The sequence below is a fragment of the Caloenas nicobarica genome, chromosome 1, assembly GCF_036013445.1.
Source record: "Caloenas nicobarica isolate bCalNic1 chromosome 1, bCalNic1.hap1, whole genome shotgun sequence".
Lineage (NCBI taxonomy): Eukaryota > Metazoa > Chordata > Aves > Columbiformes > Columbidae > Caloenas > Caloenas nicobarica.
The window spans coordinates 11,246,987-11,272,323 of record NC_088245.1 but is presented as its reverse complement, the minus strand read 5'-3'; the positions used below and the strand labels follow the sequence as shown (position 1 = coordinate 11,272,323).

At 36.8% G+C, this 25,337-nt stretch overlaps 1 protein-coding gene across 1 annotated transcript in view; it reads right to left on the bottom strand.

Annotated features, from left to right (window-relative positions):
- Nucleotides 1–25,337, bottom strand: part of CACNA2D1 (calcium voltage-gated channel auxiliary subunit alpha2delta 1) — a 408,307-nt gene that overhangs the window by 178,105 nt on the left and 204,865 nt on the right. Inside the window, exon 5 of the mRNA XM_065643236.1 lies at nucleotides 13,197–13,241. Within this exon, the coding sequence (XP_065499308.1) occupies nucleotides 13,197–13,241 (45 nt within the window). The remainder of the gene's footprint in view (nucleotides 1–13,196; nucleotides 13,242–25,337) is intronic.

Here is a 25,337-nt window from a genome sequence, read left to right as displayed (position 1 = left end):
GGTCCATCTTTTGGAAACACACTGTATATACAGATATACATAGGGTCTGGGTAGCTTCAGATATAGGGAAATAGTTTCCTATTTGCACCTGTCAGTGTGTCATGCTCAAGAGCCATTTATTTAAAATATGAGTTATTTTCAGTGCTTTTGGTATTTCCATATTTTATTAATGTATCAGATGGTTACTGGATGTCAGTAAGAAAATGACTAGAACTCTGGATTGAGCATTTACATTAAAAAAAAATCATTATTAGCAGTCATTTTAATTTTAGCATTTCATCAACTGCATAACATTAGTATGTATCAAATATAGATTCAAATTAATTAAAAAGCATTTACTTGCCTCAAGCCATTTTAATGAAAAGTATATTTTGTGGATATTCATGTCTATTATTCTTTTAAACCGAAGATACGAATTCAGATTCCTTGAAGGTAAGAATTCAAATTTCTACCAGACTTACCAAATGGAACTTGTTATTGCACCTTGTAAGCCGTCACCATTCCTCCCTCTCCATGATGTTTATTTGGTAATTGAAAGTATTAGTAGCCCAAGTCAGTCTGCTCCTGCAACTAATGCCCCATGAGCTCCGAGAAACCATCTACTCGCACTCAAAGGCCCAAAGCAAGTGAGTGACAATACACATGCCTCTGATTTGAAAAGGCAAAGACAACTCTATCCCATTAAGTATCCCAGCAAGGTAAAGCCCAGGAGGTTAGATTGGGTGGTGGGATGATGCGCTGAAAATCTGAAGTCACCTAAGCATATTTGCAATTAACATAATGTATTTTAAAGAACTGTGTAAACAGCTTGTCTTTCCTAAAATTGACACAATATTTTAGTGAGTTGGACTTATTATTTGTTCGACCCTTGATTTCTTATTTCATAATCAGAAAATGATTGAAGCTTATGTTCTTTCCTCATGACTACACATTACAGCTGACCTTCACAGCAAGGCTGAATAAACTCTGCTGTAGTAACATCAGTATGTAAAAATGCATTTCTGTCCTCTCCTATTTTCTCTTTAACTACCGTGTCAGGTAAAATGAAAGATGTATTTTAAATATTTAAGTACATAAGACATACAAGACATATTTATCTTCCTGAAGATAAGAGTGACACTGCCTCCCTACCCCCTAAGTCATCAGGAACATCTCCCAATCCCCACAGCTTTTCAGGGATGATGGAGAGCTGCCTCATGATGACATTGGCACTCTTGGATCCATCCCATCTGGTCCCATGAACTTGTTTATGTCTGACATGCTTCAGTGGTCCCTAAATCTATCTTCCTCTGTTGTGGAATAGCTTCTCTCCCACAGCTCTGCTGCCAGGCTAAGGCACCCGGTGGACTGAGACAAGAAGGCACTAGGTACCCCATCCTTGCTATGTCCACAGCCACAAGGTCTCCTCCCCATTGTGAAACTTCTTTAGCTTTCCTTTTGATATCAACGTATTATACTTGAAGAAGCACTTCTTGTTGCTCTTTTTGACCCTCCACAATACAAACCCCAGCTGAAATTTGACTTCACTAATTCAATCTCTTCTATCTCTTCCATCCTTGAAGGCTCAGGTAACATCTCCATAACCCTTCTGGGTCATACATCCTGGTCATGAGTCATCATATCCAACTCCATCTGAACCGCCCTTCTATATGGGGAAAACTCAGGAGTTTAGAACTAGGGTGTTCACCAAGAGAGATGCTGCTGCCTGCCCTTAAGGTACCACATATCAGGCAGAACCACCTACTGCAGCACTGACTTTGATAGCGACTTGACTGCATAAGATAATGTCATTAACCAACACTAGGAATATGGTCATATTAGAATAAAAGTACATTTTACTGCAACTGATTAAAATGTTACGAGCAGTTCAGAAAAGCCTAGTGAATTATTAAACAAAAAAATCCTTTAAAATGTATAGCCTCCTTCAAATTATTGTAGTCACATCCCACTAGAGTACTCAAACATTTGTAATAAAGTAAAAATGTGCATTATTGACGAAAGTCCCATGGATTCCTTGGTCATCTACAATTTCAAGACCAAAATGCACTCTAGACAACTTAGATTTTTCATACATCATCCAATTAAATTTCAAACTAGAGACTGTTCTGCTCTTACTGGAATAAATTAGTCTGCCTACCTTTTACCAGCCCCATATCTGATTAAAGATCATAACCCTGGAGAATAAGAGCTGTTAAATCATCTTAATGCTTCATTGAGAATTTCTTATAATACTCACTGAATATGAACATTTAATTAATTTGATTTTTTTCATCTGATGTAGTTGTTTTTGCCATGCTTTGCTAAGCCATCAACTGATCCTGTTTCACAGCACATTCTTATCTCCAGTCATATCGGTTAGGTGCAGACTTTGTACATCCTGCAGCATACTAATTGGTTATTGCTCTTGATTCTTACTTTGTACTCTCTTCTGTGTCAATAACAACATTAATAATGGTAAAGCCCTGCTTTGAGAAGGAGGTTGGACTACACGACCTCCAGAAGCCCTCCTAATCTAATTTTTTCTGTGGTTGTCTGAGTTAACACTAATGGGGCTCAAAACACTTTACGAGCATCACTCACTAATTCATGTGCACATAAATATAATGCAGCTTTTCACTACTAATTAAATGCCAGTTCTATCTAGGTAGATTACAAGAAACCACACACTGACCTCTGGTTTACATATGGACCATAATTTTTTTCCTACATACTAAATACCATATAATAATTTAACTGCTATAACACTATGTAAGACTATTTTTTTTTTTTTTTAAAATGTTAGTATGGTGAAAATCAATGATGCAATATGTTAGAAGAAGAACATTCACAGAGACCGAGGAAAAGTTTAGAGGGATATTTTGCCCAAGAAAGAACTAAAAAAAAAATTCAGTAAAAGAAAATATGTTTCTAAAAGGTCAGCTGAAGCAGAACCCAAAAGTTTTTAGGCTCTAGAAAATGTGATTCCCCACTGGATCGAAAATTGCTTGCAGTACATGCTATAAAGGGAGCTGCAGGAGTAGCTGTAACCCCTCCTTTCACATACTAGCACTAAAACCTCTGAAAGACTTCAAGTCAGAAGATAAAAGCAGAAGCACAGGTGGCCTTTCTCAGCCATGGGGCAAGAAATATTTCTGAAACTCAACCCCACAGTGCTTGCTACACAGTCCTACTCACGGCTTGACTTGGGTGCGGAACTACAGAGTAAGTGACCTTGCATAACGTAATGCATAGAATAGACTGATCACCCACTTACAAACACCTACAAATTAAACATTTTATATTAGATATGGTTGTCTTCATCAATCTGCTTTTTCCCTCTATTCTCCGGAAACCACCTGAGACAGACCATGTTGAGAATGGGTATGTGGAAAGGCCAAGGAAAGTGATCTGGGCTTTTGCAGGTGGTACTGGCTGATTCACAAATAATCTCCTCATTTGCAGAGTCAGGGCAGGGCAGAAACAGGTGAGGAGCTGCATTTCAGATCATTTAAACTATGGGGAACTCCCTGAAAATCCTACAATGGTGTAACGTATAGATTATTTCATATTTGGGGATATATTTAGAATCATAAACCACTCTGAAAGTATCTCCAGTAAAGCCAATATGGTTTTATGTCTCTGAGTAAATTAGCATTTCACATCATCTAAGGAAAGCAAAACTACCTATTAATCTTCCAAACAACTAATCATAATTTTATACACTTCTCAGAATGGGGATTCCCGAGTTTCTCCTTTGCCCCATATACGAACTGAATATTAAAGCCAATTTTGTAATTACAATATTTACCTCATCTCAGCCATACTTATGACGAAGGATTCATTTGGTTATTTGTTCCAAGATATGAGTAAGCGGTAGATCCACAGAACCACAGAGGACACACTTATCAGCTCGTTTTCTTATTTTTAACTTCTGATTTAGCTATCTTGAGTCTTACTAGTAAATCTTACTAAAATGTTATAAATACTCCATTCCAGTTTTCTTGATCTGACTTGCAGTTTCCAAAGCCAACTTCTATCTTCAATCAATCATACAAAAACTTCAGTCTCAGTCCCTCTTACGAATAACCTGCACATTTCAAAGTAACATGTCAAAACACTTCTACAAAATTGCGCTCGCTAAAAATCACAAATTCAAATGCTAGAAACATTCTATAAGAAGTGCAGCTTTTGGAGTTGTTTTTATGCACCAAGAATTAATTATACCATATTCACTGCAATTGTTATCACTCAGGCATTTGATATTAGTAGGAAATATCCTGAAGAAAGAAATTTTCCATTAAGCTGATGAATCACTAGCTTCAGGGCTGAATTCTGATCTTTGCTGTGGCATAAGGTTATCCTCCATGGGGAGACTTTGAGCACTGTTCTGTTGTGCAAATTCACCTTCAAGGTAGGATTCTCTGCATTAAGAACATCCTTATCTTTTTAGGACATGGACAGCTACAGTAATCAGTCTTGCCATTATTATTTCATAACTCTGTTTCACAGGTGAGACAGCTTTGGGGGAGTCATGTATTTCATAATCATGTATTTTTCATTGTGGCCTTGAACGTATATTCTTTTCAGGGAAGACTTGTACAAATTTGAATAAAGGAATATAAACCTGACACCTAGTTTTCTACCCATAATACAGTGGAAAAAATAAAAAATAAAAAAATAAATAAAAAGCAAGAAGCCTTGCTCCCTGTGGCAACAGATCATTATAATTTCAATAGGAAGCTCAAAGGAATGCCTTTTCTCCCTATGGGTTGGATTCAAGCTTACCTAAAATGCCTTAAAATGGAAAAAGCTGACATGTTTCCCAGTGATACTTGGCAAAAGGCACACATTTCTCAGTGAACAATGCAAGAAGTCCCAGTACTAAAGCAGCCAATGTCAATCATATCCTCACTATTAGTTCCGATACTCATTTTCCAAAAAATAGCATCCAAATCACACTGATAAATATGATAACATGGCATTCCAGATGCAAAAGCAAAAAAATGGAGTATGCATTTTCCTAAAAGAGCTGGTAGTCAAGGTACCATGAAATTATGAGAAATAAGAAAAATAAGTCCTGTTGTATAAAAATGTTGAACATTAAATGTAAGACAAAAGAACATAAAAATATGTTTTTCCTGCTTACTACTCCTCCTTATATACTAAAGATGCTTTGTGATATAACAGGATTTTTTCACATCTTCACTATAACAAGATGTGTATACTTTAAACATAAACGCTATTTTTGTTAAACACTGCGGTGAAAGAGATGCAGCATCCCAAAGTGAAATTACTGTTACATTAAAAAAAAAAAAAAAAATCCACCTTTTTAGGGTAGTTCATTTTCAAATACATAACTGAAATGGAAATTTTTCAATGTAGGTACTAAAGTATGTTGTAGGATATCTGTTGGATATTTGAGAAGCACAGAACAGAGGCTTGGAATACCCCTAGGAATCAAAAAGTGCAACCACCAGGAAGTATTTGCTGAAAATTGAAAGATTTAGGACACCTACACGAATCCATCAATCTTTCCCTTCTTCATTTCATAAAATTTTATATGTATTACAGACTTAATTATCAATTCCAAGTTTTACATGCCAGTACCAAAATATATAGGTTAATAGTCAAGATATATTTTGATTGAAATTAAAATATAGTTGAAAAATATGACATTTATTGCAGATTAGAGATTCCTGTTCTAATGAAACTTTCCTAAGGCATTAAAAATGTTCACTATATAGGTGCATAAACCGCCCTACTCTGACAGTCTTTCATAATGGAAGATATAATTTACACTAGCACAAATTTTCCTTCCCTCTTCTAGCTCGGGTCAGTCTAAGAGCAAACTAACCTGGCAAAATGTCTCCCTTGTCTATGTAAAAAAAGGGCTGGAATAGGGCATTTGTTTGTATAGGTAACACTAGTAATAGTGATAAAAAAAAAAAAAAAAAAAGCAAACACACCACAACAACAAGCCCCCAACAGAATCCATGTCATATCACCAAGAATCAGAAAGTTTTGGCAAGGATTCGGTCTAAATCATCAAAGAGTTCAAACTCAAAAAATCTCCGTCAAACATCGGTCAACTAATAATTCGGTCTATTTACAAAATTAGCCATTAGCTCATTTCAGTATCATGTTTCTCCAAGAACTCATATAAAGTCATCTCAGACAAGTGCTAAATAGTGTTTCCCAGTGAAATTTTTCACGTACCTAATACGCTACATACCATAAATAAATGCAACATTAAAGAGAAAATTCGAAAGCTAGTTATGTAAGTATATGTAAATGTTATTTAATCATATATCTGTCACACCTGTCCTACTGAAAAACCCTGGTAAATTCAGAAGGAGAAGAAAATTAATCTAAAAATAGCTGCAACTTACACAAAGATGAGCAACAACAAAAATTATCCATAAAGAGACCTGCTATACATACAAGGGCCTTCTTGGCCCCTTCTTGGCTGCAGGGGTGTACAAATCACAGTTATTGTCAAGCTACCTAACAACACTTTCCAATTGGTATGAAATATACTTTGCTTACCCATCATAAATGAGAAAAAAAACTTCATGGCTCATTTTAACAATTTTTCAGCATCAACAAAACAAAGAACAAAGAGAAGATAAAAAGAAACACAGCACATAATTGTGACTGTAGCTATTTCTCATAGTTAGCTGTAATGTTCTAACATCAAACCATATTAGTTGTTATACAATAAAAGCAGAGGGAAGAAGAGCATCACACAACTTCAAGTAACAAAGTTACCTGACTACTATCACTAAGCTGCCCCATTGTAAAAGGAGAGTAAGTCTTCCACACCCTAGTACTTAAGCTCATCCTAAATTATTTGAGGCCAATTTCCCACAACTCTTGCCAGGAGATGCAACTGGCTGCTCCCAATTAAAGCCTAAAGAGTAAGACCTACAGAGGAGCTGCAAACTGCCAATGAGGCTTGGGTGGTTTCATGTTAAAAAATCATTTGCTTATTTGTAATACTTAGTCCTTTCAGTTAGATCAGTGAAAATTTTCAGTCCTCTTTTCCTTAGGCTGTTGTAGCTTGTGCAGGAAGGAGTTTATTAAAGTATGACAAGAAATTACACTAAAAAGAGGTAAAAAGGGAGCAAGATGCAAAGAGGAGATGAGAGAAATATTGAGAAAAGAATCAAGGAAGAACAAAAATTGAACAATTGAGCAATTCAATGCGTAATGGAGAGGTGGATTACCTGAGCTTATGGAAACAGAAAAACTAGATTTAGAAAGGTTCTATACAGAAGACATGGAATCACTAGAAATAAAATGGAGACCAGTACAAAAAAGAAAAAAAAAAGGAAAAAACTGAACAGTGAAGCAAAGATGAGGGGGTATAAAGGAAAAGAAGAGAAAACAGGCAAAGCAATATTAAAACTTATGGGAAATGACATCTTGATGTGGTACCACTCAGTTGTCCAATAAAAGCACTTCAGCATTTGTCCAAAGAGTCATACGACACAAGAAGCCGACACCTGCAAATTAAAGTGCACAACACAGACTGCAATATTTCAAACCGAAAAGGTTCTAAGAACAGGACAGTGAATAAAAACCTGAGAGACCTGTATTAAATTACAAGTTTGGCCATTATCTTCCCATGAGATATGAAAAATGGGAATATAATACCTCCTACCTTGTTGGGAGGATAAAACTCATTAATTATGATGAAGTGCTCGCCCATTACAGCACTGTGAAGGAAATAAGCAAGTAGAATCTAATTGCTGTTGTAGGATAAAGAGTACAAAAGGTATATTACTGATTGATGGGCTAAGGAGTTACAAATAGATTGTTTTATCTGAGAGACTGAGAAATCCAAAGGCCAAAGAATGGTCTTCTCATGCTTTTTTTTTTTTTCTTTTTTTTAAGTCCAAGCAAACACAGTCATTAGATTCAAAAAGGTCCATTGAGACAGCGGACGAAAAATGAGCGGGAAGGATCTCCTGAATGCGGAACAGAAACAAGAAGAAGGAACACAAACTATACTGCAGCATATTAACATACACCAGAAAAAATACACGGAATTTAAGTTAGAGAATTTTTCTTCTGATGAAGCTATAATTTTGAAAGGATGATTGAAGACAAATAAAGACTGGCACACAATACATGTGAAATTAATTTATTTAAATTCTTCAATATCTAGCAGTTAAGACCTAAAAGTGTCCATTGGAGGAACCTGGCCAGCTGCCGTGGTTTGATTGCAGGGTGACAATAAAACTGTGGCAGATGTATTGTTAACCCTCTCTCCCCCCGCTTCCCTCGTCAGCCCCTCCCTCTGCCCCCTTCCCGCTAAGGACAGGCAATTGGGTGGGAAAGAAGGACAGAGAGAAGAGAGTTGGAAACAAATTTAAAATGTTTTACTAATGCTACCAATAAAAATAGAGAAAATAACACAAAATATACAAAACCAATCTTGAAAGTCCCAGCAACTGCTCCGGCAGATGTAGGGCCGGCACCCGAAGTCCTGGACTGGACTCTGCAGCTGGATTCCGGAGCTGGATTCAGTCTGTCACTAGGCAGGGACAACTCGCAAAGTCCTCTCCCAATGTCAGCCATAGGGAAAAGGGATGAGATCCTCATGATCCCCCACTTTTATATGAAGTATCACGTGAATGGGATGGAATACTTTAGTTGGTCAATTTTCAGTTCACCTCCTGCTTGCACATCTCGCGAGATGCATCATTATCAATGACCTTGCATTCCATTGCTATGTCTACCAAAACATGTATCTAACTTTCAGGAAAAGTGCAGTTAGTAAGAAGGCTTTAGCTGACAGGGAAATTCACTAAAAGAGAAACTTGGTTTTTAACAAAACCAGAACATCAACAGAAGTACACATCTTGAAGTGACTCAGCTGACCTTAGACACCTACCTCACAATAAACTGAACAGCACTCTAGAAGTATCCAGAGTGACTGCCTTAGGTATCTACTTTTGATAAATATGTTACTGTCATTAATTATTCCTACTTGTACTAAAGCAAAAGCAATATCATGTCCTGTGATTAAATGAAGGCTCACAGCAAGGAAGAGTAAAAAGTAAGAATTGTTAGAGAAAGCAAAGAAGAGATGGCAAAAGCAGTTTTACCACCCAGTATTTCTGAGGTGATTCTATTAAAATCTCTCTCTATATAAAAGAATACGTCACCTAAGTTTTCTCACCCAGTGCACAAATACCGACAAAGGACCTGGAAGTAGAACTCTACCAGTTGTTCAGGCGTGAACAGAGGAGAAGAATCTGTGATGTTTGCATGTCTAGGTTAGATTTGGATGCAGGTTTTCCCACAAAAAATCAGTATTGGATCACTGGCTGTGTCATTCTTACTGCTTTTTCTTTTTTTTTTTTTCTTTTAACTTAAAATACTGATCACAATGACAGCACAGGAAAAAATACATCTATTTTCACACTTCTGAAGTGTTTTACCAAAAAGTATTTAACTGATTCTTACCACCCTGATGACATGCAAATCATCAGTAAGCACACCCACAACTTCATATTTCCAACAAAGTGCTACATTTAGAATACAAATTTTTCTTGGTTGCTAATCTGCATTTATCTAATAAGCCTCAATTTTACTGACGAAAGAAAATAATTCCAACATTTCACATATTAAAAACTTTAATAGTGAACAACTTGAGACCTATGGAAGAAACTTTCTTAGGAGGTCTATGTTAGTATTTCCTGAAACACTAGGCCTTTTAAAAGGATCCAAATCTGCATGTATAAATCACATCTCTAAAATAACTGTTCTTTTTCTATAATATAAAAACATAGAATCATAGAATGTCCTGAGTTGGAAGGGACCCACAAGGATCCCCGAGTCCAACTCCTGTCCCTGCACAGGACAACCCCACAGTTCACACCGTGTGTCTGAGGCCTTGTCCAGTCTCTTCTTGAACACTGTCAGGCTTGGGGCCGGGACACCTCCCTGGGGAGCCTGTTCCAATGTCCAGCACCCTCTGGGGGAAGAACCTTTTCCTAATGTCCAACCCGAACCTCCCCTGGCACGTCTTCCTGCCATTCCCTCGGGTTCTGTCACTGGTGACTAAAGAGAAGAGTTCGGCACCTGCCCCTCCTCCTCCCTTTGTAAAGAAGCTGTAAATGCGATGAGGTGTCCTCTTAGTCTCCTCTTCTCCAGGCTGAACAAACCAAGTGACTTTAGCCGCTCCTCACATGGCTTCCTCTCCAAACCCTTCACCAACTTTGTAGCCTCTTCTGGACACTCTCCAGTAGCTTAATATCTTTTTATCCTGTGGTGCCCAGAACTGCACACGGTGCTCCAGGTGAGGCCACACCAGCGCAGAGCAGAGCGGGACAATCACCTCCCTCACCTCGCTGGCAATGCTGTGCTGGATGCACCCAGGACATGGTTGGTCCTCTTGGCTGCCAGGACACTGTTGGCCCATGTTCAACTTGCTGTTGACCAGAACCCCCAGATCCGTCTCTGCAGAGCTGCTTTCCAGCATCGCGTCCCCCCAGCCAGGGTTGCCGTGCCCCAGGTGCAAAATCCGGTACGTGCTCTTGTTGAACTTCAAGTGGTTGGTGATTGCCCAGTTCTCCAATTTGTCCAGAAATAAGACTTACTTTGTTTATTAAGAATTAATACTAATTTTGCAGCTAAAGGAGGACAACATTTAGCATCGCTATGAAATATTCACCTTTCTAAATAGCAAGAATCATAGAACCATAGAATCACAGACTCATTTAGATGGAAAAGACCTTTAAGATCCTTGAGTCCAGCTGTTAGCCTAACACTAAACCATGTCTACACGTCTTTCAAACTCTTCCAGGAATGGTGGCACAACCATTTCCCTGAGCAGCCTGTTCCAATGCTTGACAACCCTTTCTGTGAAGAAATTTTTCCTAATATCCAATCTAAACCTCCCCTGGCACAACTTGAGGCCCTTTCGTCTCATCCTATCACTTGTTGCTTGGGAGAAGAGACCAACCCCCTCCATGCTCCAACCTCCTTTCAGGCAGTTGCAGACAGCGATGAGCTCTCCCCTCAGCCTCCTGTTCTCCAGGCTGAACAGCCCCAGGTCCCTCAGCCGCTCCTCATCGGACTTGCGCTCCAGACCCTTCACCAGCTTTGCAGCTCTTCTTTGGATGCAAAGAAACAGAATTCGAGTATGTTTCTGTGAGATGAACAAATCCAGTGCTTTAGCAGATATGCTGAACTAACAAGGTACCAGTGGCTGAGTTATCTGAGACTTGGTCTTTCTTTTTACATGCTGCAATTAGAACTCATTTGGAACCTGTTAATGGTATCTCCCTTAGTCAAAATAATTGTTGTGATCGGCTAGCCAAAAATGCTTAGATGACTGACAGAAAGCATGTAGTCTCCAACCACAGCTTGTAAATACAATACTTTCTTGGTATGTTTTCCCTACACATTGTTTTCTGAACTTAGAATTAAATAAAGAGATTGAAAGCAAGACAAACAAAACCACTCCTTTTATTTTTCCTTCTCCCTCTTTAACTTTTTAATTTGAAGATTCTCATGATGGAAAGAAAAATGCTCATCTCAACACATATAGCCCTAGAAACATACTGGCCTATCAAGCAGAACCACCGTTCTCAGTACTATATTTTTTTTATTTTACGAAGTCCATATAGCACAGATCTGCAAAATATTTCACCTTAGTAATCTGAAATTCCTAGGACTTAAAAATTTTAATGGTGATACAAAACATTTCAAAATAATAACTCAAGCTGTTGTTGGGTTTTAGTATTGCACTCATTGCAATACCAAAATATTGCTGATGCCATGTTGCAGTGTCACTTGTTTCTTGAGAGATTGGCCCTGACTCACAAGGAACTATTCTTAACTCAGCAATAAAGGTTCATTCCAATAGTTCAAAAAGACATAAAAATAAATAAAACTGGCACAGAAATACAAATAGGACACCTGGTGAATATATATACATATTTTGTGTGTGTGTGTGTGTGTGTGAAATGAGAATGAACTCTAGAACAGTATTTCCTTTCCTGCCCTGTCTACCTAATTTGGATTCCTGCTGTAGAAGTTGTCACCTCAAGACCTTTCCCAAAACTATTTAGTAACAACAGATACAGCAGGGTCTTTTACTTCACACCATAATCTATCATCACTATATGGAACGTTTAGATTCAAAATCCAACATTTAAGCTTTGTAATCATGTTTCCAGAGTGATCAGCACCTGTAATTCCAGTGAATTTAATAAAAACAGACTAATATCTTTAAAATTTAGGTTGGCTTTAATGAATTTTACTTAAAGCATGCAAATTTTAAAACTCTGGACGGTAGACTTGATTTTTGTATCTGAATTCCAGTACTTGTGACTCCACATAAGCATATGAAATAAGCTCTGCTTGACAAGATCTATGTACCTTATTTAATTGCCTTACAGCAGAAGCATCAATTACAATAGTGTTGTCATCAATCTCTAAAGAATACTTGATTAAAAAGTGCAAATGAAGCATGCTGGCAATTCTGATTAATACATTTACAACATTTTTTCTATGGTTTTATAAATTAAATCTATAATGAAGACAAGCAGTTTTATTATCTCAAGTGAAGGTGAGGATAACATGTCTCTCCCCAGAAGACATTTAGATTTTTAATAGTTAAAGCCAGATAGGAAACTTCAAACCACTTAAAATGAAACTTTTAGTAGAAGCAGGAATTGAAATATCATACTTTTTGTCTAAAACTTGGGACTGGATTTTCAATTAACCCAAAGCTTATTACAGTCACTTGAGCGAGCACAAAGTGCATTAAAATAGTTATTCAGTAATATTTTACATCTGGTTCCCACTCATGTAGAAAATTTCCTGCAAAGAATACAGAATGAGATAATATGAGCTTGAAAAATAGGGCCATAAAATGGTTCCTTCAGAGTAAAGTAAATTATTTACATTTATAATTTTGATTTTCCAGTCTTATAATTACGATTTTGTTACATTTCAAAAATTGAATGATACTGCTGTCAGGATCAGGTTTCTGTTTTTCCTCCCAGCATATTCTCTGCCTGATCAGTAACTCAGACTGTATGAGGGAAGCCAGACCTTCAGAATTAGAGCATAGAACATCATTTGGCTCTTGAGGAAACTTTTAAAGACGTTTTTAGTCTGAGAGTTTAATTAATCTTTTCAATCCCTTAATTTTCTGAGATTACAAGCAGTGAAACAAAAATAAACATATTACTTACATCGTTCTGATCATCTTTTGCATTGTAATAGACTATATCATTATTCTGTAAGAGAAAGAAAATAATTCTGTTAGTTTGAAAGTGGAGAATAGAGTTTACCAGCAACAATTTGTACTAAAATACATTTTTAAAAAATGCATTTCTTTATGTATACTCTTTTAAATATGAGAGAATCAGACCTTTGCTTGCTTTCTGTTGCATGTAATATTTCCCACACTCACATTTAGCATCATTTAATGCTTCTTCCCTTTAAAAGTACAGACAACATTTTTCCCTTTAAAAGTACATACAACATGGGACAAAATCCATAGCTTGTGTCCTGGTTTCAGCTAGGATGGAGTTAATTTTCTTCCTAGTAGTTGGTATAGAGCTGTGTTTTGGATTTATTATGAGAATAATGTTAATAACACACTGATGTTTTAGTTGTTGTTAAGCAGTCAAGGACTTTTCAGCTTCTCACACTCTGCCAGGTGCACAAGAAGCTGGGAGGGGACACAGCCAGGGCAGCTGACTCCAACTGGCCAAAGGGATAGTCCATACTGTGTGACATCATGCTCAGTATATATTTTGGGGGACATTTGGAGTTATGGTGTTTGTCTTCCCAAGTAACCATTACATGTGATGGAGCCCTGCTGTCCTGGAGGTGGCTGAACACCTGCCTGCCCATGGCAAGTGGTGAATGAATCCCTTGTTTTGCTTTGCTTGTGTGTGCGGCTTTTGCTTTACCTATTAAACTGCCTTCATCTCAGCTCACAAATTTTCTCACTTTTCCTAGTCTCTCCCCTATCCCATCAGGAGGAAATGAGTGAGTGGCGGTGTGGGGTTTAATTGCCAGCTGGGGTTAAACCATGACAGCTAATAAAAAAACTTTCGTAAACTGTTTCTTTTGCAGACCCGTGCCTCTTTCACTATGCAATTAGGTGACTTATGCACCACAACATCCAGCAGGCAATAGACATAACAAGGCAAGGGCATTGCTAAGTGGGTTAAGTATTTGTTGCAGACACGTTTATTGTTTTGTTCACTTCCCACGGTGAAAATAAAAACTGGGGAAAAACATCACAGGAGAGTGTGGCTGTTGGAGCATAGAGTGGATCCTGGCAGCTCTGTGCAAACACTGTACCATGTAATTAAAGCAAAGCAATGAAGGAGAAGATTACTAGTTAGATTACTAGTTTCCATTGCAAAATCAGTCAGAAACGTCATTCAGTGTAATGTCTACAGCGGCTTGAAAATTGGGGTGTTTCCTATGGAATACATTTTTGTTTTCTCTTGAAATATTTCTGAACCATTTAAAAGCCTTCAAGATTTAGGCTCACTGGAGTGGCTTTCCACTAAATGGAATTGCTGCAATGTGCCCTATATTTGCTTTTATACTTTTTTGAATGAAAGTAAGCAATTTTGTGTGCATTTCTGGATGAAATAGACGTATGTGCATAGCATTTTTTGAAAGTCCCGTTACAGATTCTGAATAAAGGAGCAAAAGTTACATTTTTTTCATGTCTAGAATTTTGTTTAGAATAGGTGATTGATACTAACTTCTAAAAGTAGCCTTGATTTATATTTTCAGTTCTCCTTACGCTAATACCTTTGGATTTACATATCTAAATAAAAAGTTGACCACAAAAAGTTTTTCTTTTTTTTCTTTTAGAAATACTAGCAGGAACGAATGACCTCAGTAACCATTTTTCAAGTGGGTAAGCCAATAACAATTATTCCTTGCACTAAAAAAGTACCATAATGTGTTACAAGGTAATGCAGTTCATCTTTACAAACTATGCTTTCCCTCCCTTCGTTGTCCATTCTCCTTTGTGACCTTTTTGAGATCCAAACATGGAATATACTATAGATGAGCTAAATGCCATTTTGAGGTAAATACTATTAACATGAACTCATCCTCTTTCCTTTTCCCTCAAAATGCATTTTTCCATCGAGATACACTTTTATCCTCAAGTCAGTTGGTTTTCTATCTCTACCTGGGTAACTAAGCCAGATCTCAGTGTGTTACAGACAGGGGAGGAAACGCCTTTCATCATTAAAGACCAAAGATAATTGTTTATTCACTTGTTACTTGATTGTTGTAAACAGAAGTGCACGTGAAGCTTGTGGAGTCCTTCAAGTAAGTTAGAAGAAACAAAAAATTCATTTTGCTTTGGATCCTCTTTACTTTGTACGTGGCTGTGTACAAAGTAATTGTTCTGTAAATAAAGTGATCTGTTCAAACATACGTGATTCTTTAGCAGGCAAAATTTACAACTGCAAAAGATCCAACTCTGAGTGGTTCTAGCTGGAAATGGTAGCACAAGTGCTTTCATCACTAGTTGATGTGGGGGTTTTTTGGTTTTTTTATTAAATATGTGGTTTCATTTCAGAAGATGGGAAAATAATACTTCTCTCACCACACCTCGTTATGCTATGATGTTATGCTATGCTATGCAATGTTACGTTATGTTATAGAATCATAGAATCATTTAAGTTGGAAGAGACCGTCAGGATCATCGAGTCCAACCATAACCTAACCTGACTCTAGCACTAAACTATGTTCCTAAGAACCTCATCTAAATGCCTTTTAAGCACCTCCAGGGACGGTGACTCCACCACTTGCCTGGGCAGCCTGTTCCAATGCCTGACAACCCTTTCTGTGAAGAATTTTTTCCTAATATCCAACCTGAACCTCCCCTGGCACAACTTGAGGCCATTTCCTCTCATCCTGTCACTTGCTACTTAGGAGAAGAGACCAACACCCTCCATGCTGCAACCTCCTTTCAGGTAGTTGTAGACAGTGATAAGGTCTATGTTATGTTTAGAGTAGTTCCCCTGCAGTCTCTTCCCTGGAAGCTTTTGTTTATGAAAAATGAGACCAGGAAAAGCAATATAGCCATGCCTAAATGGTTATTATGTATATATTCTTTTTGTTTAGTGGTTTCACTTTTAAAAAGAACATTTTCATAAAATAGAATACTCTTAGGATTTCTCTTGTATTGACTCTCATCAAGATATCAGTTTATTACCCCATCTCCTTCCCAGTGCTCAAGTTTACCCTAACAGAATAACCTGTCATAGAATCATTTAGTGCATAGGATTTTTAACAGTCCTCTAAGCATACAATTGTGTTTATCTACTTAAAATGATTCTTTATCATCACAATTATATTTTCCCCTTCTTTCATATCTTGACTTATTTGTTTAAATTGATCGGAGCTGGTAGAGCATTGCTATCTACTTCTACTGGATTAAACAGTATTTTTTAGATCACGTATTAAAGAACTATTTTTCAGAAACATGATACATTTACAGGCTAATTAGGATACCCCCACCCCCTCCAAATGAATTAGATAGTTTGTCAGGCTGTTCATGTTTTGTAGTTCATTACCCGGCCTGGACATATTACCTACACAGTGCATAAACTGACACTGGCATGGGTCATATCTCACTACTTTTAATACAGAAAATACGAGGTACAGAGTGCTACAACACACTGAATGCTGTACAGTTCACAAATTAGATTCATGGATCATTTATATCTTAGAGGACAATTTTTCATAATTTAACCACTTCTAGCTGACAAGAACAAATTGCTTTGTCGCTGGTTCTCAGGCGAGTAGTTTATTTATTTATTAACTTCTTGACACAAAGAATTTGGATCTTCCCACTGTTATTCACTCCTGCCACCAGGTAATACTGCACACTTATTCAGCAAGCGCAAGATGCAATGCAAATATCCTAGATATTTATTTTTGTTCTTTATCCAGTAATGCTGAGAGAGGGGTAAATCCTCAGTTATTTCTGTTTGTAAATGAAGAGTAAGACAGAGTAAGACAGTCCTGAAGCTGAATTTATGGAGAACAACAACTTTAGGAGACCATATGCATAAATTAGAAACCTTAGCATAGTATCAGTATACAAGTTCACAAGATTTATGCAATTGGAAAGGATAGTTTTCACCATCATTAATTCCCCTTTCAAAGCAAACAGTTTTGGTAACTGACAAGGATATGCAAGGCACATCAAAATATATTATGGCCCAGGTCATAAATGTTTTATTTGTGACTTACTATTTTCTTCTAGTCTGTCATAATAATATGTTTTCTTCCACACTTTCATTGATGTTATTATCTGCTGAAGTTAGATTGCTCCATTGTCTTTACATTGCTTTTCATTTACATAGTGCTTTGTTTCCAAGCTTTGGGTTGAAAACCATTCCAATGGGAAATAGTACATACCAGGTAGTAATAATGACTTCCTAAATCTTACCACACAGAATCCAAAGTTCCTGGTTTCTGTGATGTCTGCATATAGAGATTTGAAGAAACATGCAGATTCATCAAATAGAAGAAAAGCATTGGAAAACATAATCTTTAAGAGTATCTGCAGATGAAATTTGGAGTCACACTAACACTGACTTACACTCAGATTTTGATTCTCTACAGAGCAAGTTTACAGACAGTCTATTGACTCAGGTTTATGTGAACGGAGTTGAAGCTGAGTTTTAATATAATTTTGATAATCATACAGGGTGTTTCAAATAGATGGACTCGATTTCAAAGATTCCAAATTGCCTCTGTCTTTTTGAAACACCCGTATCTTTTTTCAGTCAAAATCTTTTAAGAGCAACACAAAGTGATTACATTGCAACAAGACATATCTGACTCTAAAGATAATTACGCACAGCACATCGTTATAATATATCTATGTCATTTTATTGATAAAAGCTATACTTTACCATATCCTTTACCAAGTGCCAAAGATGAAAGCTCTTTGTCAGCACTGCCACATAATGACTTCTGCAGGAAAACCTGGTCTGTAAATCCTGTGCTAGAAATTCCAAGAATTGTCCATCAAATATGGACCCCATTAACTGGTCAAACTTCTTTTTCAGTGGAAACACTGCATGTGTAATTTTGAAGTATCTGCTTTTCCACAACTGATGTTTGCAGTTCACTCATGAAAACAAAACAAAACAACCAAACAGCCAAACAAAAAGGCAAACAAAGAAACAAACAAAAACTGCAAATATTCAACAAACATCTAATTCTGTCTACTCAAAAATGTTGCTTTCACAGAAGATGTGATTCCTTATGCCTTCAGGTCTGTATGTGAGGATTCCTAGAGAATCTAAACTTCCGTTCTGTAATGTAGCCCAGAATGGGGTTAGGCAGGCAGGGGAGATCGAACACCTAAAATAAATCCTTGAATTTTCACAGAATCACAGAATCACAGAATGTTAGGGATTGGAAGGGACCTCAAAAGATCATCTAGTCCAATCCCCCTGCCAGGGCAGGAACACCTAGGTGAGGTTACACAGGAAGGCGTCCAGGTGGGTTTTGAATGTCTCCAGAGAAGGAGACTCCACAACCTCCCTGGGCAGCCTGTTCCAGTGTTCCGTCACCCTCACTGAGAAGAAGTTTCTTCTCACATTTAAGTGGAACCTCTTGTGTTCCAGCTTGAACCCATTACCCCTTATCTTACTGTTGGTTGTCACTGAGAAGAGCCTGGCTCCATCCTCGTGACACCCACCCTTTATATATTTATAAACATTGATGAGGTCAGCCCTCAGTCTCCTCTTCTCCAAGCTAAAGAGACCCAGCTCCCTCAGCCTTTCCTCGTAAGGGAGATGCTCCACTCCCTTCATCATCTTTGTGGCTGCGCTGGACTCTCTCCAGCAGTTCCCTGTCCTTCTTGAACTGAGGGGCCCAGAACTGGACACAATAATCCAGGTGAGGTCTCACCAGGGCAGAGTAGAGGGGAAGGAGAACCTCTCTCGACCTGCTAACCACCCCCCTTCTAATACACCCCAGGATGCCATTGGCCTTCTTGGCCACAAGGGCACAGTGCTGGCTCATGGTCATCCTGCTGTCCACCAGGACCCCCAGGTCCCTTTCCCCTACGCTGCTCTCTAACAGGTCATTCCCCAACCTATACTGGAACCTGGGGTTGTTCCTGCCCAGATGTAAGACTCTACATTTTCCCTTGTTATATTTCATGAAATTTTTCCCTGCCCAACTCTCCAGCCTGTCCAGATCTCACTGGATGGCAGCACAGCCCTCTGGCATGTCAGCCACTCCTCCCAGCTTGGTGTCACCAGCAAACTTGCTGATAGTACACTCAATTCCCTCATCCAAGTCGTTGATGAATATATTGAATAGTACTGGTCCCAGAACTGACCCTTGAATTTTCTGAGAGTCTACAATAGACAACCTGAAAATAAACAAAGAAATTCAGGGGGAAGGGGAGAAACCACTTTTCTTCAGGTTTTTAAAAAAATACAGTAAGAAATTAATGTAATGTGTTAATTTAGAGAGGCATCGTGATTACGCTTTTTTCCTAAAAGTAGCAGTTCTGAAACAATTGTAGATAAGATGTGAGAGCAGATATAACACTCTTTTCCGTGACTTCATTTGCTACCAAGATGCAAGAAGATAATGAACTCTCTCAGAAAACAGAGGAGTTTTTGTGAAAGATCTCCATACATTTTCTTCAATGAACCACTTCAGGCAAATATAAAATTAGTGCAGTAGATTATATTGCAAATATATATTACTGCATAGTTATTAGTGCATGTTTTAAAATCTGAAATTACAGCCAAATATGATTATTTGAATTTGATATTAAAGCAGCATATTTCCCATAACTTCTAAGTATTCTATAGAAAATGTGTTAAAGCAACCAAAAATAGGCAACGTATAAATGTTCCTTTATATTGCAGTTAACCTGATAGTAGTGATTCCTATGAGATTCTTTTGTTCTGCAGGTAATGAGGTAGAATAAGAAATCAAAAACCCAGAAAACAATAACAAAACCAACAATAACAACAGAACATATTACAGATATATATCTGATTTTAACTGTTTACTTAAAAAATAAGTTATTAGAATTATAGTACAAATTTGGAGGACATTTTAAAATCATATTAGTCCCACACACTTTAAAAAGACTTAGAACACTAGTGAAAGAACTGGTAGTCCTGTTGCTCAGCATGCAGCAATAAAAATATTAATAATACTGGTTTATTTCATCCACCACAGACATTTTGCATGAAATTAGTGCAAATGCCTATAAATGCTAAAAAAATATTTCATTCATTTCATTTTCTTCTATCTCCTTGCATAAAGATATATATAATTTTAAAAGTTCACTCTAATACCTTTAGGGTAATTAAGATTTAAACCCAATCTAATAAATACTATGAAAACTAAGCCAGCTAGTTTTAGTTTAATCCCTTACATAGTCTGACAGGCAGCTTAAGGCATAATTAGACTCTTCAGAAAAGAAAGCAAAAATATGGCCTACCACAAATAAAAAATGACATTTATTTCTAAAGAGAATAACTTTAGGGAATAAAAGCCCACAAAGAGGGAAAAAATGAAAGAATGCCAATACTACAAGCTCTTTGATATAGCTTTGCAATTTTACATAAGTGAAATGGCACAGGTAAAATAAGGGGATTACCGGCTAATAACTTTTTTCCCCTTCCGTATCCATGAGTCGAAATACAGATTTACCTCCTTTTTTAAAGTGAACACAAAGGCAAAATTAGTTGCAATTACTGTGTCCCAACAAGGGCTGTAAGAAATAGGTTAGAATGTGCATTTAAAACAGGATCTTGAAACAGGACTTAAACCCAAGATCTTTTAAAAATTCAACTATTTTTAATTTTAAAAAATGACAAATATCAAACAGTTCAATAACATCCTGGTGTAGAAATATTTCCCCACATTACCCAAAATATGGGCAAATGAGTCACTTGGGTTAGATATTTTTCCCCAAGACATAATTTGATTAAAGAACTGCTTTCTCAGAATATTAAATTTCATACACCAATTAAAATTTTCCAGGTCCGCACTATAATTTATGATAAGCCTTTTTCATTGGATTTGTGTAAAGGGCTCTTCTCAAGATTCTACGGAGACTAATAACTGGCATGAAAAGATGAAGGCGAAGATTACAGGAAATAACATAAAGGAGGATTAAAGGTGCTGCATACACTTTGTCATAGAATACAGTTTCTTTTAAAAGGCAACGAAGATCGATTTTTTCAGTATTCATTTACAGGTTATCCCTTCACTGAAATTATCAATCTGGGAACCTTCAAATTTATAGACAGCTTACATGAGATGGTCACTTGTCCATTCAAAGATGCATCAGAGTGAAAATCAAGTAATTTATTCATCACTAGCTTCACTTCTAAGGTAATATTCTGGGAAAAAAAGAATCCTTGGGATAGGCAATTATATCCACCTTTGAAATGGATTATTCTGTAGAACAGTTCTATACAACAAAAATATGGCTGTAGGCATTAACAAAGCTTCACCTCCAAATCTCTTGATGCTGAGGATTTAATGAACCAGTGGCACCATCCCTGAGCAAACATATCAGTAGTAACCAATGGGGCAGGATAAGAAGCTCTGATGAGTTGATTACTTGATTATCCAGTCCTACAGTCACTTGAAAACAGTGTTGAAATGGCTTTAATTATAAATTCATAGAACCACAGAATAGTTTGGGTTGGATCTTCAAGATCATCTAGTTCAACCCAACTGTCATGGGCAGGGATACCTCCCACTAGACCACGTTGCTCGAAGTCCCATCCAGCCTGACCTAGAACTCTTCCAATGATGGGACATCCACAGCTTCTCTGGGCAGCCTGTTCCAGTGCCTCAGCACCCTCATGGGGAAGAATTTCTTCCTTATATCCAATCTAAATCTACCCGCTTTCTGTTTAAAACCATTACCCTCTTTACTAAATTTTTAAAATTGCTGGCTTGGAATTTTAAGCATTGTAGATGTTTGGGTTTTTTAGTTGTTATTGTTGTTGTGTTGTTGTTGTTGTTTGTTTGTTGTGGGTTTGTTTGTTTGTTTGTTTTTTAAGAAGAAGAATATGATATAGAGGCAACATAGCAAATACCTTCAACTTTGCACATGACTCTCTTCAGTCCACTGTTTTATTTCAGTCTGAGCCAAAATTCATTGAAGTCAACCAAAGAGACTCCAGAACAGGTCCAGTATAGACATATGTTTCATGGTATGAATAGAAAGTCACAAATAATATTCCTTTAGTCCCAACGGATACAAACACCAAAAATCAATATCCACTCTGATTCAAGTAGAAGATTAATAATATGCCTAAGCTGGTAGGTGGATAACAAAAGATAATGATTCAAAAAGTTATTCTCTCCCTTTCTTTCTACCAGCCAAACCTCTCTCAATATTCTTACCATCTCCCCAAAGAACGACAAAAAAAAGTTTAGGATTTTATGTACTTGCATGTGTCACAAACCAACAAGGAAGAAAATTTTAAAAAGTCTCTTCTGGAGTTAATGAGTTTAAAGGAACTGGCTACACATCAGAAGAGATACAAATAACTGTCTTCTATATTCCTCTATATTCCTCCTCCAGTCCTCAAAGCCAAAAGCAAGGAAAGCAAAGACAATCCTGACAGACAAAAGTTTTTTAATTCGTTCAGTTTCTGGTAAATATATTCTTCCAAAAGGTTCAGGAAACTGCTAATCTTCTCATCACAATAACTCTCTTGAAGCATAAGCAACTGCGAATGGCTTCTTTTTATTAGGCAAAATGCAAATACAAAGCAGATTTCCAGGTGGGAAAATGAAATTAATTTGTTAGCAGTTAATTAACCTCTGTATCACACTATCTGATCTGTTTAATTAAAGCAGCAAAGCATGTTTATTTTAATTTATTCAGCATTACTTTCTTTAGTCGATGAAATAACACAAAAATAAAATAAAAAATAATAAAGAAAATTTGTCTAAACTGATTGCAGATTATCTAGATTGCAAATACTAGGACTAGTGCAGTACAGTAGTTGAGTTAAACAATTTGAACATGAATTTAAATCCAATTCACAGGAAATTGGCATTGGCATTCTGAATTCATACTTGTGTAGCTGCTAGGACATAATGAACTAGGCTATAACTCTTGCACAACCATAACTGAATATAGAAAATATGCTGCTTCACCAACTCAAATACGCAAAACTTTTGAACTTGGGTTTGTTTGTTTGTTTGTTTGTTTGTTTTACCAAGTAATGGGCCAACCTATAATACAATTTGTCCCCCAAAAAGTGAGTTTAAATTTGTTACACTGCCACTGTATTCTGTTAATTATAGCCAATGAATAAGACCATGCTCAGGAATGTTGCAAACAGTGGTTACGAAATATTTATAAGGAATCAATCTTTAAGCATATGCCACTACAGTGGAGTAAAAACTCAAGAATCTAGGTTCTTGGTGATCCATAATGGTGACTGAAGACATCAGGTATGTTCCAAGGCTTCTCCAAACCCAGCTGTGCAGAGGCCAGCAGTCCCTAGGAGATGTCTCTGAACTTCCATCATCTCAAACTCCAGAACCTAGAACCTGAGGATAAATGCTTGTGTCTATTTCTAAAATGATGTTTCTATCACTTTTTGTATGCAGATTCACATTCATTTAGCCCACATTTGGAGTCAATAAGAAGAAACTAATTATTGCTCAGCAGATCCACAACTACTGAAAAATGCTGATAGATCATGACAAGAGATGAGGACTCTCAGTGGAGAAACCTTGATTTGCTTACAGCTTGAGTTTTCATCAGATGTTAGCCATGTAAATGTATAAGGAATGGACCACACAAAAGTGAAGTCCACAAGCTATGATTGCCAGTATTACACAAGTAAATTTACACTATCCTAATCCCTCTGGCTTTGTAATATATTAAACAATTCATGGCCATAAGTAACTGAATCATGACTTTTCTAATTAAGTAATTATGATCTACTATATAAAATGCAGAGCATATCCTTAAAGAGATTATTTTACTTCTGGCAACAAAATGGACACTGTTATTCTATAAACAAGGTTATTCTCCCTTCCAATTCCACACTTGTACCATGAAAAAAATCTAAATACATTCAACATAAGTCTAACAAACTTATTCACAAGCAATGTCACAAAGCTTGCACTGCAGCTCATGGAAATCCATTGACTCACCAGGTCAGATACAAAAAGCATACTTTTTTTTAGTCTAGAATGCCTTCTTTGAACTTCTATTCAAAGGCTGCACACTGTGTTTCAAACCCATCATTTAAGCTCCTACTTCCTTGGGAACTGCACAACAGTTAATGGCATTAAAACAACAACTAATAATATAAGGGAAAAAAATAAGTCATTGCCATTTGAAAAATTTTGCAGGAATTTCCAATTAGTGATATTGGTAATTATTCTTAAACTTGACAATCTAATGTGTGGATTGATAGTTAGATTAATTATTAGTAGTCCACGAACCAACACGTGCTCTTAAAGACTATGAAGGCAAAGATTTTAAACACAAAGATAAAGTTTGCTTATGAATATGTCCATTTTGGCAAGAAATTAAGAAAAAAAATTAAAAGCAACCACATTATTTCAGTATATGTTTGGCTCTGAACAAATGAATTCATCTGAATTTGTGGTTTGAGCTATTCAGAATATTTTAAGTTACTGAATATAACATATAGCAATCTGTATATAATATGTGTTAATAGAATGTACTAATGTTTTCCCTACTGCAATTATAAATATGTGTTAATAGAATGTACTAATGTTTTCCCTACTGCAATTATACCAACTGAAATCAAATCAACATTATCAAAATGATGTTTATTTCATCCTCCTCTTTAAATGCACACAGAAAATTTAGAGATTTAATTCTGATAAACATTGTTTTCCGTGGAATATCAATTGCTACAAAATGTATGTGTTCATCTTACTTACTAAAAAATGTTTTGAAATGAAGGATGAAAACTTGCAAGACTAATTTGTGTATTTACATACATACAGATGCTTTGAGGATATGCACAATGGTTGAAACAGCTCCATAGACACAGACACATTCTCCTCTGTTTAATTTTCTTCTCTATTTCTCTCTTCACAAAGGAATAGTACATCAAAAAGAGAGACCCAATTTGAAAACAATATATTTCATGATGGCAACATCTTACAGTTGCACAAAAATTTACAAACGGTTTAATGGGTTAGCAGGTTTTAGTAACCCCAATGCCCCATCCTTTCAAGTGGTAAGAGCTTCATTCATGGGCAGTTTGTGGTTGCAAAGATACTGTGATTTCAAATTTGGTCCATCTTTTTGAAACACCCTGTATATGGCA